The sequence below is a fragment of the Gambusia affinis genome, linkage group LG24, assembly GCF_019740435.1.
Source record: "Gambusia affinis linkage group LG24, SWU_Gaff_1.0, whole genome shotgun sequence".
NCBI lineage: Eukaryota > Metazoa > Chordata > Actinopteri > Cyprinodontiformes > Poeciliidae > Gambusia > Gambusia affinis.
Genome location: NC_057891.1, coordinates 6,999,219 through 7,014,789, shown reverse-complemented (window position 1 = coordinate 7,014,789; position 15,571 = coordinate 6,999,219). Strand labels below are relative to the sequence as shown.

The 15,571-nt window shown below is 39.2% G+C and overlaps 1 protein-coding gene across 3 annotated transcripts in view; it reads left to right on the top strand.

Moving 5' to 3' along the window:
• Positions 1-15,571, top strand: part of LOC122827171 (rho GTPase-activating protein 6-like) — a 57,904-nt gene that overhangs the window by 22,613 nt on the left and 19,720 nt on the right. The window contains exon 1 of one of the 3 annotated variants that reach the window (XM_044109803.1): positions 3,175-3,539. The exons of the other annotated variants lie outside the window; for them this stretch is intronic. Coding sequence (XP_043965738.1) covers positions 3,495-3,539 — 45 coding nt within the window. The 5' untranslated portion in view covers positions 3,175-3,494. Of the gene's footprint in view, positions 1-3,174; positions 3,540-15,571 lie in introns of those variants that run through there. 3 annotated transcript variants of the gene reach the window in all.

The following is a 15,571-nucleotide window of genomic DNA, read 5'->3' as shown; positions in this document are numbered from 1 at the left end:
AAACTCAGTTCATGGCTGCAGCTCAACAGCGATGGCCGAGCCAGATGCAAATCTGAACCACTCGCCTACAGACGGCCTCAGATGCTGGGTAACCCAGGCAAAGGGAAGAAAGAGTTGATTGGGATTTTAGACACCTGTGTATGTCCCTTATTAGTGCCTTTATAAATTTCTGCAACCTTGAAATTGAGCTGTCAAACATGACAATTTTAACATGGTACATATTATTCTAGCTACTGTTCTCCAAACCGTTTCAACAGATTCTGGAGATTACAATTGGCCAAATAGTCAAGTTAAAATTGTAAAAAGCAATTCCCCTGTAAGTCCACAGGGATTTTACCCAAATTATTTTGTTTATAAGTCTTCTGATTGAGTTCTTCATCAGCCTTAAATTCTCCTCTAGACCATTTGATTGATATTAAATTGGAATTTTAGCATTCCCATTGCAAGACGTATATTCCTGTACACCAAGCAATTCAGCACATCTGTCATTGTTTAATATTAAGTCTGCTGGGAAGAATTTATTTAAACAGTAGCTGCATCACAGCATGAAGTAGGCTGAGATTTCAAAAATCAACATGATACAAGACAAAGAAATTCCCTTCCTAGCTACATCACAAGTTGACTAATGTTAAGAAAGAATTTAAAGAAAAAATATATGCTTGCAAAAATAAAAACAATGGCAAATATAAAAAAAAAGCATTATTGCAGTGGTAATTATGAGGAAGGAAGACAGTTTTTTTAATCACAATGTGGATTTAAAAACTACTGACAAACAGTAACATAGTTCTCTCGTGCAACATGTTCAAAATTATTTTTTATGCTTGGGAAACTTTATTTTTTCCACCACCACTAAACCTGATGTCCATTAACTGTGGCAGAAATCTGGAGTACCTGGTGAAAATCGGTGCAAACGTGTGGAAAGAGCCACAAAATCCTGCATTTGGAATCTTTCTGTTGGGTCGGAAATTTACAGGAAAAAAGTAGCTGTGGCACCGTGTTTGTAATCGCTGTGGATATCATCAATACTTAACACAATAATTAAAATGTCATTTTCTCAAAACAAATTGTAGAGGCAGGAAGAAAACTATTTGGGTTTTGGATCTGACATTGTGTTGATTGGTGAGTAATTTGTTTAGTCAGTGTTGTAAGGCACAAGCCAAATTGCTTGCAGCTGTTGATCAAATATCTAAAACTGAACCAAAGTGGAAAATCATTGCACTTCTATCTTTAAGAGCCAAAGTCGACTGGAAAGTGTTTGCAGCCCTTGCCGATTTCTTGCATGTTATCTCAGTCCAAATCAACCATATGAATATTATAAATAGAGTACAAAGTTATTGCCAACATAAGCGTCTCTTCTTTGGGGATTTTGTTAGGCTAACAACACGAGTAGTACCTAATTGTGTAGTGCAAAACAAGGATACATGATTATATAAAAATGTGAAAAGTGTGGTTAGTATTTGTATTCAGCCTATTTTACTCTAATCCCCCTAAAGAAAGAGCAATGCAACCACAGCCATTTAAAAGTTATGCTTGTAATGTAGCAAGAAAATTTCACAGAGTGACTAAAACAAATGAAAACATAAAGTATATGTTATTTATTACAGGAATAATAAAATAAATATTTGTTTTGATTATCCACATTTTTAGCCACTATTTGCCGCAGTGCCAATGAGTTTAGGTTCTAAACCTGCAGCTTTCTAAACCTCATTTAGGCAAGATCTGATAAGCCTCTGCTTTAGAAAAACAGGTTTTCTTTCTCTGCTAACACCGCAAGTGTTTTCATGATGCCAGTGTGAGATACACACACACCCACACACGCGCACACACACTCCCTAACAGTACATCACAGCAGCTTCTTTACAACAGAGTCAGTCCTCTGGAGTTTGTTATCTCACAATAAGCATCCCTTTTAACTTTTAACTCTGCATTCTTCAAATGGTTTTCCAACCAATCTGATAAGCAGGGAAGGAGGATTTTCTAGCTCACCAGCCCATTCACACATTTGGTAGATTGAATTAAAAGCATAAGAACCTGGTGTCCTGCTTCGAAAAGAGAAGTGGAGGTGGTGGTGGGGGGTAGGGCAACTGAAAAAAGCAGATGGTTTTCATTAACTCAAGTGTGTGTGACTTTATGTGTGTGAGTGTGAGGCTAGCTCATTTCTCAGCAGTCATATCCCCAATGAAATCAACTTCTGTTTTTTTTTTTTTATTATTATTTATTTAATGAGACTGGATGCAAGTGGGGTATTTAGAAATAGATTGCCCAATGCTGGTTCAACATTAAGTATTACACAAGGACGGATGAGTCAAAGTGGCCGACTTAAGAGTGTTTTTAAAAGAGGGGGAAGCCAATAAACAACAGTGATGGCTGATAATTGCATCTGAAGCGACTCACTCCAGCTCGGCTCCGCGGAGTGCCTGCTTCAGCTTTATTTAGTCCCATTTATTTCCCACAACCATCTGACCCCAGCAAGCTATTTGCACCTTCAGAAAAGAGGTTGGCAAAAAAATAATAATAATAATAAAAAAATAAAAAAAGTCTTTTCCACTTGAGTTAATTCTAAATACAGCAGCTTCTCCCTGCAGAGTGTACTCCTGCACAATAAGCAGCCTTCCTGCATGGGGTTCTCTGCAGTCCAATCTTATCATGTGCAGAGCCCCATTTGTGGGTCAGTGACATGAAAACATTTGAGCAGTCCTGCTGCTGATAATCGAGAGACTCCTTCCATGGCTGGCCCTCCTCCTCCAGTGCCCCGCCCACCATTCTCTTCTCCCGTTTGGAATTTTGGGAGGCGCACAATGAAATACAGGAAAAAGACATCCCCACCTTTAAAATAAAAGCATATCAACAAATGGTAATTCATAGAAATGATCCTAAGGTTTTTCATCATAAAAATGTCACATGAAGGGACTTTAATTTCATAACTGATAATGAATCAATATATACAAGTGCAGCTTTGTCAGCAGTATGTATGCAGTGCAAACTGCTTTAACAAGGTTATTGTTTGAAGTGTGCAAGTAAAAATAAAAAAGTCCTAAGATCATGAGTATGTTTAGCTAAAAGTGGGAAAAATAGACGCCTACCTACAAATTACCATTTTATTTTGAAAGGTTTTACCGGAAGTTGTTTTCGTAACGATGCTGACTTAACTTTATAGTCGCTCTCCCCTGCTCCGGTGAAGCATCTGCCTTCAGAATCCGCGGGGCGCGCAGTATGGATCCGTTACGCATTACGCACCGCAGTGTCCTTTTTGGCACAGTCGGTTTCCTTACGCGCGTTTCTTAGAGCATTTTAAGACAGCCGAGCTTTGAAAAAGAAACTCATAAAGTTTGATCTCCGGTTGAATTGGAAACAGAAGAGGGAGAAGACAAGTGATTTGCGGATACTTTTGTTTTGTTTTGCCAAAAGCGCACCAATCCGGTTTCCTGGAGTTTGGATGTTATTTATTCTCCTCTAGATTTTTGGTGTCTGCTTTATGTGGAAATTTACTGTTGATGATGGGAGACTCTGTGTTCCTGGACAGGCAGCACTCGTATCTTGTAAGTAGTCAGCTGAATACATTGTAATGTCTCAACCCTCCCTGAGCGCATTCATCTCCTTGTCTGACAGCGCGCGTGTGTGAGTAACACTGTTACTTGAATCCGTTAAAGCGTTGTGTGTGTGCCAAAAGTAATACAAATTTAGATTTGTTTTGAGAAACAGTTTAATGTTTTTTTTTATTTTAAATCAAAACGTGGAATTTATTACTTTGACGACTATGACTTAAAAACGAGTCAAAACGGACTTCCTCTTAAACTGCCAGTGAGACCAGCATGCAAAAACTTCCTGTGATGGAACATCTTAAGTGAACAAGTATGCATTCAGAGGAGGTGCAAAACCTCACGTTTCCTGTTTTTTTTTCTTTTTTTTTTTTTTTTTTACATTTCAGAAAAGATGAAGCAACTTGCGAGTTTAGTGCAGGGTTGTGCACCCAAACAGGTGTTGTGTTACATGCTACACCCTCAAAGAGTAAAAGGATGAAGGCAAAACACGCAGATATGGGTCAAGGCTTTGAGGACGCATGAGGGTTACTGAGAACCGTGCTTCAAACTGAAACACACAGCAATTCTCAGATGCTGGAGTTGACTATTTAGCATATTTGTGCCAAAGATTAGAAAAGCGAAGGTTGTGAGAAACACAGCAGGTGGTTCTCAGAACAGGTTCATTTTAAATGTGGAGTTGGTTTAATCAGTTGCTGTTTTGCATGTGGGATTTGTGGTGCATTGCCCAGGGCAGCAACGCTTTAGGGGAGCCAAATTTTAAATAGGTGAAAGTCAATTGCCCCCAGAATCAGCTTTATATGTGCATATTGTGTAATCAATATTGCAGTGGTGTATTTGTTTTGGAAGTTGGAGCCTGAAACTGGATATCATACCTCAGTTGAGTGTTATGACACAAATCAGAAACCCACAGGAGTTTGGCGCCAACTGATACTTAAAAATATAACGGCAACATACCTTAAATGCTCTCTGTAGTACATCACAAAATCACCACTATACACCACAGCATAGCTAATGAAAAACGAAACAAAAGAGCTTACTTCAGTGTTTTAAAAAGAACCTGTGGTATTTCATGATTTCCAGTTTAATATTGGGGCTGCACAGTGGCACAGTTGGTAGCACTGTTGAAGGTCCTGGGTTCAATCCCGACCCGGGGTCTTTCTACATGTTCTCCCTGTGCATGATGGGTTCTCTCCGGGTTCTCCCGCTTCCTCCCACAATCCAAAAACATGACTGGCAGGTTAATTGGCCTCTCCCAATTCTCCCTACATGTCAGTGTGTGTGCGAATGGTTGTTTGTCCTGTCTGTCTCTGTGTTGCCCTGCGACACAGAGACTGGCAACCTGTCCATTGTGTACCCTGCCTCTTGCCCAAAACATTCGCTGGAGATAGGCACCAGCAGCCCTCCCGAAACCACTAGGGACAAGTTATTAAATGGATGGATGGACAGTTCAATATCTAAAATAGTTAACCTGATAAAACCTGATCTGGGTTGTTCTACAGTACGTGTATATTATATTAAACATGATGAGATGTCATAAAACCAAGAATAGCCACTGATTTATATATATATCCACAAAAAGTGTGTTTTATTGTCCTCCCTTTTTTATCCCCATCATCCCACCTCCCTGGTTTCCCCAGTGGTGAGGGATCTGAAACGGACTGCTCCAGTGGTCTGTCGGATCTTTATGAGCAATGTTTCTGTGGCTGGAAGTTCCCCATAAAACATCAAGCACTGATTGGGAAACAATATAATTTTTTCTTTGGCTTTACAGGCCCAATGTTGTGGTTTGAATTAGGGCTTTGTAGCTGGTCTGAGTGGTGTGGAAGCTCTGCCACACTGCCCACAGTAATGACTTCTAAAATCCAAAACAAGCCTTTTCTCGATGTAATTTTCAACTATGCTGCATGTCATCTTCCTTAGGAGATTATATTTGATGTGTTTGGATGTGCCTTTGTTGGACTAAGATTCTTTCCTCCTCTTTTCAGCCCAATAAAACACTTAAGGAACCCTCATAGGAAGCTTCCTGATATGTTCTATAAGGAGCGGCATTCTGGATAAAAAAAGTGAACTAGTAGCAGAAGATAGAGTGATTTATTGGCCTAAAATGAATTATTCACCTGTGTCATCATCTCCTCTTAGCACAGCAGAAACCAAGAATCAAATATACATTAGTTTAAGCGTGTCATGTAACCACAAAGGCCCCATAAAATAATGTTTTGTGTAAATCATTTAGAAAGCTAAACACCAGGAATTAGGAAACTCAAATGACTCCATTTGCCAAAAATGTTCCATTTGATCTAGATTTGGGAAGTATGGAGGTTCAAGATCCCAGTTTTAGATCATCTAAGCTTAGTGATGTAGAAAATATTGTTCACACCTAAAATGCCTTCAGTCAGTTTAAGATACTCTCATTTCCAACTCTGATCGCCACAGCATTGTAAAAGCTCCTCACCAAATCCTTTCTGTGCATGCACGTGTGTGTAGTTGAGCTAGCTAAATTAAATTAGTCAATCTAGATCAGCTGAGCAGGTAAACAGTTTGCTCGCCCCTCTAAATTATCATCATCATTGGCAGATAACCTCTAACAAATGTGATCAGGCAAACTGCATTCTATCCCTTTGCGTTCGGTGGAAAATTCAAACCACATGAGCATTTAATCACATTTATACGTTTGGTGAAAGGTGTGTATTCAATTCTGTTTGTCCCATAAAATTAGATTTTCCAATAACACTAAAAACAACAGTGGGCTTTACACTCCAAATTTGTTATTTCAAACCAGAAGCTGTAGAGGTCGCATGCACCTGGGGATGCTTTGCCGTCTGTCAGGTTTTGACAGAGAAATGAACGAATAAGGAAATTTAAGGGAAGCCAAGCCTGCAGAGCAGCCAGTCCACACGGATGGTATGCCAATAGTCAAATCAAGGCTGCGTTTGTCTTGGAACCTTGCTCTTTGTTTGCGAGTGTTGGCAGTTTGTTACAAGCTGCATGCTCTATAGAAAGACTGTCATTTAGACAAAGGATTTGTGAGAGAGCCTGTTCTTTTGCATAGAGCAACAGCATCTTCAGCAGCTCAAATAGCTGACCAGCAACTGTTGGAGGGACGGAATCGTTTTCTTCTGCACCCTGGACATTTTACTATGTCACAATGACTATTTTTTAAGTACTTTATTGGAATTTTATGTTCTAAAGCAGTGCGAAGTCTTGCATAAATTTGTCACTCGTTCATTTTAGTCAGGTATGTGGTTGTAGGGAATCATCTAAACTTGCTGAACAATATAGTTACTGAGGACGGGGATGGAAAACCACTGGTTTAGATTGATTCATATTCATAGAATGGTTTTTATTTGTAAAAAATGTTTAAAATTATGACCTTTGGACTCCACATCATAATTACGGACTATTTCGGGTGTCATAGTTACATTGGATTGTAACTATGTTACAAAATATATACCGTAGATATCCAAGAGGTAAGAAAATTTGCGGAAGTGGGGTATTCTTTAAGCCCTCCCCACCTTTGTTTCTGTCTGAGTGTCACTTTTCCAAGAATTTCAATTTGTTCCTTTTCCTGCTCAGTAATGCCAAGAGCAAACATGTTGCAGCACACCATTTTCTGCTTACCTGAGGATGTGTGACGACCTTGTAGCAGCGGTTACAAGTGTTTGCTTTACTTCCGTGCCACTCCCAGTACAAACAACTTGGGCCTGAAAAAGCCTACAATGTGTTGCCTCATAAACTGTCAATTAGATTTAACGGAATAAGTAAATCTTGTCTAATTTAAGGTTGTAAAAGACAAAAAAAAAAAAAAAAAGAAGAAAAACCTGGGTCTTGGGTGAATCAACAGCACATCTGGGTCTCTAGTCATCTGCAGACTACGTTTATTTACATTGATTACATGTTTTCCGAAGCACACCCGGACCCAGGAGGAGAGCTTACAGGGGTGCAGTTATTTGGAATGTGTACGCTGAAAGAAAGTTTAGCTTGGAGTACAATCTGCTCTTAGTTCTACTTTTGGGAATAGAACACCTTTTTTTTTTTCTCTGCAGACACCAATTACGTCTTGTTGAGAGTTTATGAGCCATTAGTTAAGGGAAAATGCTAACCAACCTGGTAAATTCTGAAAATAAATATAAAGCTGTTGGTACCTCCTCTGGTGGCAGCAACTACCCTATGCTGTTTTTGCTTCAAGGGAAATTTTTAAAGCATTAGCATCCTGTAAGGTCAGTTCACAGGTTATCCACTTAGCTTGAATCTGACAGAATTCAGTCTTGATATCGCAAAGCGGAGAGCCGCTATGGCATGGCAAGAAATGAACACCGCGCTGCGCATTCCACAGCTGTCACTTTTGGCCCGTCATGACAATGCCGCCCGTCCCTCGTTTTTCACCATGTCAGGCTAAAAGCACTTGCTTTATTATCAACAGCACGGGGAGAAGTCCGCCCCTCCTCGAGACTTGTCTTTTTATGGAGACGGACCGAGAAGGCTGACGGGAGAGCGGTGGAGAGAGAGCTCTGTTGAGATCGGATCCAGCGTGCGCAGAGCCAGATGTGCTTCCAACTGCAGGGGTCTGTCTCCTAACCATAGCGAAATATGCATTGCCAGGAGGATGATTTATACCTGACATCCTGCCATGCTTTCGTTTAACCCGAAGGCGTTTTTTTTTCCTTCTCATAACTGGGAAAATTGGTTGAGCACGGTTGGACCCTTTTGCCCTCACTGTGCAGAAGCCGTTTGACCTGTCACTGTATAATATCTTAAATCAGAGACCTCAATGGTGCAGAATTGTGAAATGACTTGGATGAAAGGCATGGCTGCTTATTCTGGGCTTTATTAGCACTAAAACACGCTTGGATGGTAACCAATGAGAACAGATTGTGCTGTCCCATGTAGAAATACCCCAAGCCAGCTGTTGCTCCATACATGACATAAACAGCACAGCTATGCCAAACAACAATAGCTGCTGAATCTGATCAGAATGCAGCTACTTCCCTTGCTCAAGTTGCAAAATTACAGACGAGAACAAATCTTCCGCCCGCACAATAAACTTTTACGCTCAAACTGGGTTAAAAATTTCCTCTATGGAAAAAAGTCAACAAGCCATAAAGGTCAGGCAGGGAGGTCTCTGTGGAATCACTACATCAAGCATCAAGTCATCTGGTGCTGCTTCAGTGCGTCTCTGGAGGTCAGGGAGCATTTGACAAGCTGGGTCTGATTGTTTTTACTTGAGCAAGGCAGATGTGTGGTTCTCTTGGACAACTTTCTGGGAGTGTCTTAGTTGACTGAATTAGTAGAACCATCTTCTTGTTGAAAAATGTTTTAAAACTTGGCTACAATGCTTATTTTAGTTACAAGAATATTGTTGGCATGAGGACCATCACTAGAATGTTGAGCGACTAGCATGTTGACACCACCAGTAGAATATTAGTTATCACTAGCATGTTGATTAGCATTGACTAACCCTGATTAGTAAGTAAAACTTTGTTTTTATACAGTGCTGAAAATTATTTTAGTACTCCATTATTCAGTTATTCAATTCTGACAATTATTTGAATGATTAATTGGATTTTTTTTTTAAATGGTACATTCTGAATTTTTTTTTTCATTGAACCACAAAAGCTTATTTAGTATTAGAAGATGCAAATGAACAAATGATTTAATTTCTTTTTGAATGGGAAAACAAACAGATGATTACCTAAAATAAGTATTGCATCAAATGATGCATCTGCAACTAAATAAATACTGTTTACTTCTCTGTTGATTACTTTTATGTATTAATGATTGCTTTGCAAGAAGTGCCTAATAGGAGATTTTTATTATTTTTTTTTACAGAAATTGAACAAGGTGACGCTAGTTCTGGGTAGAACATATTGACAGATGAAGGTTTTTTTAAATCTTAAATAAATAAAAAATATAGATCCTTTTGTACAGTTTCGGGATACAAATTGGTGAACAACCTTGGTTTTTGTGTATTCCTTAGGAAATCCAGACTTTGAGTTTGAGTTTAATAACTAAACTACTGCTAGCTGGCCGTAATGATCCAAGCTGTTTCATATATATATTTATCAAGAATGCATTATTTATTATAATGTTGCTAATAAAGGAAGAAAGATAGCCTCAATGTAAAGCATAAGTAAACATTGTTTTTGTTTGAATGACCATGTTGGTGAGTGAAGACTGTCAAATTTTATCTGGCATTACTTCCATGTCTATGACTTTCATGTCTGACTATTTGATTGCCAATCAAATCATCAGGGTTGTAGAGAAGATGAAGTGTCAGACATATTGGAGTCTTTCTGATCAGATAGCATCAATCAGGTCTGCTGACAGACAGGAAGTCGGAAGTCAAATTTCCAGCCAGGTGGCATATCAGAGAGCCTCACCGAGGGAACCATCCAGACACAGAGCGATGCAGATGATGCCAAGAATAACACAGATATTTAGGTCAAGAATCACGCACGTATTTAAAGTAGTAGGAACAGTGTACGTGCATCTTGTGTGTGTCCCAGAATTTCAGAGGGTCTTTTCCTAGAGTTGGATTAGCTTCTCTCAAGGCAGTGGGTGGAATGTGAGGATCAACAAGTCTGTTGTGGCAGTGCACGTTCAAACTCACAAGCTCGTCTCACCGCGGCTCAGTGACCGTTTACCAACCACATTATCACTCTTTATTAATACACCCTGGCTGTTCTCAAAGGCTATTTTCCCTCCCCTTTCTCACTGCAAGAATGTGTGAAAATTGATTTCAACAAACCTGGTGATCTAAATATTTACAGAACTGGACAGCACTGTGCAAATGTAAATGGAGGCCAAAGGACATTTTTGTATCAGTGGTTACAACCATTAAAGGACATCATCTGATCTTTTTAACCTTAACTTATAACATTAAGAATATGAATTTCTTACAACAGCAGCAATCCGACAGCATGGAGTAGATTTAAGTCATCCATCATGTCTTCATTCTGCTGCCTGGCTTTGTGAAGGTATTTGTCATACTTTAGCAGCCTAGTTAGCAGGAAAAAATGAACAAAGTGGCCCAAAGACACAAACTGTTCCAGTTAAATTAGCAAATTGCTAACAAGGTGATTCCTGATAAATTAGCAGTTAAATTCTTGTATGTATGGTTTTGACTTTTAACTTTTCAACTGCATATTCAAACTTTTTGGTTCAAGTATCAAATGCAGGGCGAGTTTGTCCTATTTTTTCATTTTAATTCCATTTTGATTGACCTGTAGCAAAGTCTTTAAGACAAGCGTTTCAAATATATTTCTCTTTGTGCACCACCCTGTCTTCTTGTTAAAAAAAAAGGGAAAATATGTCACCATTGTCAAGTACCAGGACTGTACCAGAGAATTGATCCAAACTCCTTTCATAGAGCAGAGATTCTATCCTTATGAAACACAAAAAACAACAACAAAAAAAAAAACATTTAATTGATCACTTTGCCATGTCAACAATCATCCATCAACACCAAACCAGATATGAGGGAGCAGATTAATGTATTTTGACTAATAATAGTAAATAATAGTAATAAAATTGATTAAAATCTTGTTCCGTAGATACCTTGGGTCTAGACTCCCATTAAAACCAAATCTAAGCCACACTTTTGATACCAATCCACTGACTGAGAGCTGAAGGTTTTCTTCAAGCACTGCATGTGGGAAGGTAATAAGTAGCTTAACATGTTCATTAAACAGAACATTAAGACTTATTAGCACCTACTTTAACTGTTCTTTAATAGCCATTGTTAACTAGCTTTCTTTACAGATGTCTTCACACACGCACACACCCAGACACACCCACACACACACACACACACACACACATTGTGATCAGTTAAAGTTAGTCTTGTTCTTTTACAAAGAACAGCTACAGTGAAGCATTGTGTTCGTTTTCTTTCCGTCAGGAAATCAATAATAAACCAGCTGCCCTTCCAGTGACCTCTGTTACACGTGCACAAACCCGTATGAATGTAAACACATGCACAGTCATAGCTACTGTGCAGAGAGAACAAAGCTCCGCTGGGCCGTATCGGGTGTGGTGTGGGTCTTCAGGAAGTCACACTTGGATAAAACTTCCTGAACTGAAACAAGGCTGCTGGTCTTAAATTGCTAATTTTATTTCTCTTAACAGATTTTACTAATGAGCCGTTAGTAGCACTGTTGTCTTTCTGCATTGTGGTTGAATGAATGCCAGTATTAGGACATGCTTAACCAGCCAATGTCATTTATGTAAAAACCACCTATTGAGTAGAAAAAGTCATTTCATTGCATGACATAAGCCTTCAGTTGCCCAATAACTGCATGCATAGACCCAGCCAAAGCACAATTGCTTAGGGTAACAGTGTGCTTGTTGCATTAGCACATATTAAAAGGTTTCTGTTGGAAAGATTTTCCTGCTTGCAGTGCTGTGAAAAAGCATTTAGCCGCTCACTAAATATTTAAAGTTGAAAAACAAAAAGTAACTCCTCGCCTCACAATCGTTATCAACCACATTATTTGAAACATAATGTGACTTCAGTTTCACGAGTCGCACCCAAGTCTGATTAATGCCAGAGCTGTAAAATCAAAAATAAAATACGTCCGACAACGTTCAGTAAATCTCAACAACACATTATGACCCTTAAATAGGGTCATAATGGATTTTAGCATTTGGAAAACTTGCTGTAATTGATGTAACCATGAATTCAGCTCTTGAGCAGAAAATTCTTTGATAAAAATTTCTGACCGACATCCTCGGGTTTTGCAATAGGACAATAATGCAAAGCACACCAGCGGGTTCAATTCTGAATGGCTCAAAAGCAAAACAAAGGATTTGAAGTGGTCCATTCAAAGTCCAGACTAAATTGCAAATCAATATGCTGTTGCATTACCCTTTACTGGGGTGTTCATTTTTGAAAACCTTCTAATTATACTACATTGCAAAGAATCCTCCAAGGTGATGTAAAAGACTTTTTTAAAGTTATGTCAAATGCTTTATGGTGAACAAGCAGTTCTTAGGTTTAGGAAACAGATCTGGATTCGTTTCTTAAAGAAATTCAGATTTGTTAAGGATAAACCAACCTCAAAACCAACCTTCTCTATGTGCTTATACGTCTATAAGCACAGCAACTAAATACTAGTGTGTGTCTTAAAGTGACCATCTCTATTTCATTTCATTTTCATCACCAGCATCATTAAGACTGTGAGGAACAAACCTAACGTTTTATAATCCGTGCTCTTCAGATACCTCAAAGGATTAACCCAGAACCCAAGTGGGACATAAAGATTCTTAGGAAATCTTCACTCTGATCTTATTGCATTTAAAGGATATGGTGGGGGGAAAAAAAGCAGAGGGAAGACCACAAAATTGTGTTACAACTTTTTAAGCTTCTGTTCTTGCTAGTGGTGCGAAAAATAAATAATTCCCTAAGAGGATCAACACATAATCTCATATCCATGAAAAACTCGTCTGAATGCGTCCAAGCTATGTGGAAATGGAAGTTTGTTTAAACACAGCTGCTGAAAGGGTGAGGTCATACAGTTCGTCTTGCTGGATTTACCATGTAAAAGTGTTCGTTTGAAGCAGTTCAGAGAGATGTTAGCCTTATCATGAATGACAGTTGCAGCCCCATTTCCTCAAGAAATACCAGCAGATCCTAAAACATGCCTACATGCAGACTGTGGACAGTTGACTTTGTTGTGAAATGTCAAGCTTTTGGCTAAAGTCATGCTTAGAAGATTGGACCTGTTACAAAAAAACAACATTAATGTAATGTTAGAGCTTAAGAGGCTAATTTCTACAAATTGGACAGTTTGTTCTGTGCTTTCAATGGCAGCTGAAAAGCACGACAGCGGGTGTGTTGTTGGCACATTTTCTGTTGCTGTCATCGCTCTGGAGGGCTTGAGATCAAGCAGTGAATTTTGTCAATGTACAGCTTTTTATGCTTGCCACATAAATATGTCGACAGCTGAAAGTCAGAAACTTATCAGCCTTGAAGGTGTTTAGATTGTGCGCATTGCTGAGCCTGAGGATGAAACCCGAGGAAGCATGACTGGAGCTGAAAGTATTTCAATTGCCTGGATATTTCCATTCATAGTCAGGTCAAAAGATAAGATAGGATGATTTAGGCTCCAGGTTAACATCCGGGGGCTGACACATTGCAGCCTTTTGGGCTAATCTTTGAATCACATTTTTTAAAACATTCCTGCATTGATGGGTCATACTACTCTGCTGGGATTGTTTTCTGTTTTGCCCAGGCATATAAATCTTTGTGTGTGCGGGAGATCCAGTTCTCACGGTGCTAGCATGGCATAACATTCGGGCTGCAAAAAATTGATGGGAACCTTATACCCATGGGTCTACTTACATAACCATTTTGACTAATTGACAGATTAATTCGACTCAAATGCTGAGGCATTCAGTTTGCATTAGATTCTTCAGTCAATGGAGGCACATTGGGGAGATATTGTCTTGCAAATACTCTGGGAACACAAACTGCTTTAAACTCACATGACTGGTGTTTGGTCTCTTAAGGCTGTAATTGTAATATCCTGATGTGTAAAATATAAGGGAACATTTTCATACAAATATGATGTCAAAATGCAAAAAAAAGGGCTTTGATGATTGCTTCTCTATTTATTCACTGTAGATGACTGTTGACTGCTTGTGTTGGCTAGAAGCCAGGAGTGGTAATTGGTTTAGAAGTGTTTGGCATTGGTTAGGCTTCCACAGAGTTTTGACCTCAATTTCATACCACAAAATCCCAAAGCAGACATCAGGCTCTCTAACACCCTTTTACACACTCACAGCTCAAGGACAAGTCACTGATGGCTCCATTTGTAATGCACTGAAAAAACAACAACAATATAAAAAAAAAAAATAATAGCACAAGCTTCAGGCAAAAATAACAGCAACATACAAGTTTGAATCATTGAAAACAGTCACACCTCCTATTTATATGCTGGGTTTTGGGTTGGCTTTTTCAGGCTGTTGGGTTTTTCTAAAGTTTGACAGGAATAACGTTTGTGACCCAATATGAGTGGTGTAAGATTTTCTTGACTTGTTTGAGCATGCACAAAACTTCCATGATGAGACTGCAGTAGCAGCTTGTTACAGTCTTGGGTGCAGGGTTCAACAGTGGTGGTTGTGGTTGTGACCCATGAGGTGGGCCCTATGTCACACTCTGCTACTACTCTGGCAGCAACCCTCTTCTTGCCATGTTAGCTGGAACACGTTTTCCAGCTTGTGAAAATTTTTTGGACTTGCCTTCTGGGCAAGTACTAATACTGCAGCAGCAAATTGAAACTACAATTCAGATTAAATTAGCATTATTTTTTTTTACTGGGAATACCTGGTTTGTTTAATTGTTTTTAACCCCATGAATCATGAGGTCTGTGTCCCAAGATGGGGTCTAATGTCTCTAACATAATCCAATCTGCCAGTGACAGCAGATTAAGAGAATGCTTTGACATATCTTTGTATGTTATCAGTGGTTGGCCTGTCATGCGCAGATAACTGCACCACAAAACACACAAAGCCCATGAACTTCCTCAACTTCTTCTTCCACGTTCGGGGCCGGGTCTTGATGCATCAATTTCCTTCGCTTTTGCTGCTTATATAACAATTATGCAAGGCTTTAATTCTTGAAGCTCGGCCCTCATTATTGCCACAGGCCCTTTGTATTATTCTGTCTGAAGAGATATTTGAAATCTGCCTGAGGCTTTAGATGTTCTTGCCAGTGATTCGGGTGGTGATGGTGGGGGGTATGTGGAGCGCACACTCCAAGTTGCTCACTCTTGTCACCAAGCCAGCAAGGACTCATTAAATGCAAAAGGAGCTATTGCAACAATGTGCGGTGAAAGTTGAAACCTTCGTTTTAAGTGCTTCACAGCTAGTGTTGACATCATGTAAATCTACTCTAATGCCTTGGCCTATATGTCATCTAGAAGAAATTTTAAGTGGATCAAATAAAAAGGTGGTTGCTGGGTTTGTTAGACAACCATTAAAATAGACATTTTAAGTGCACTATGTATGTTTTGAAGGCAATTACTCTCTGA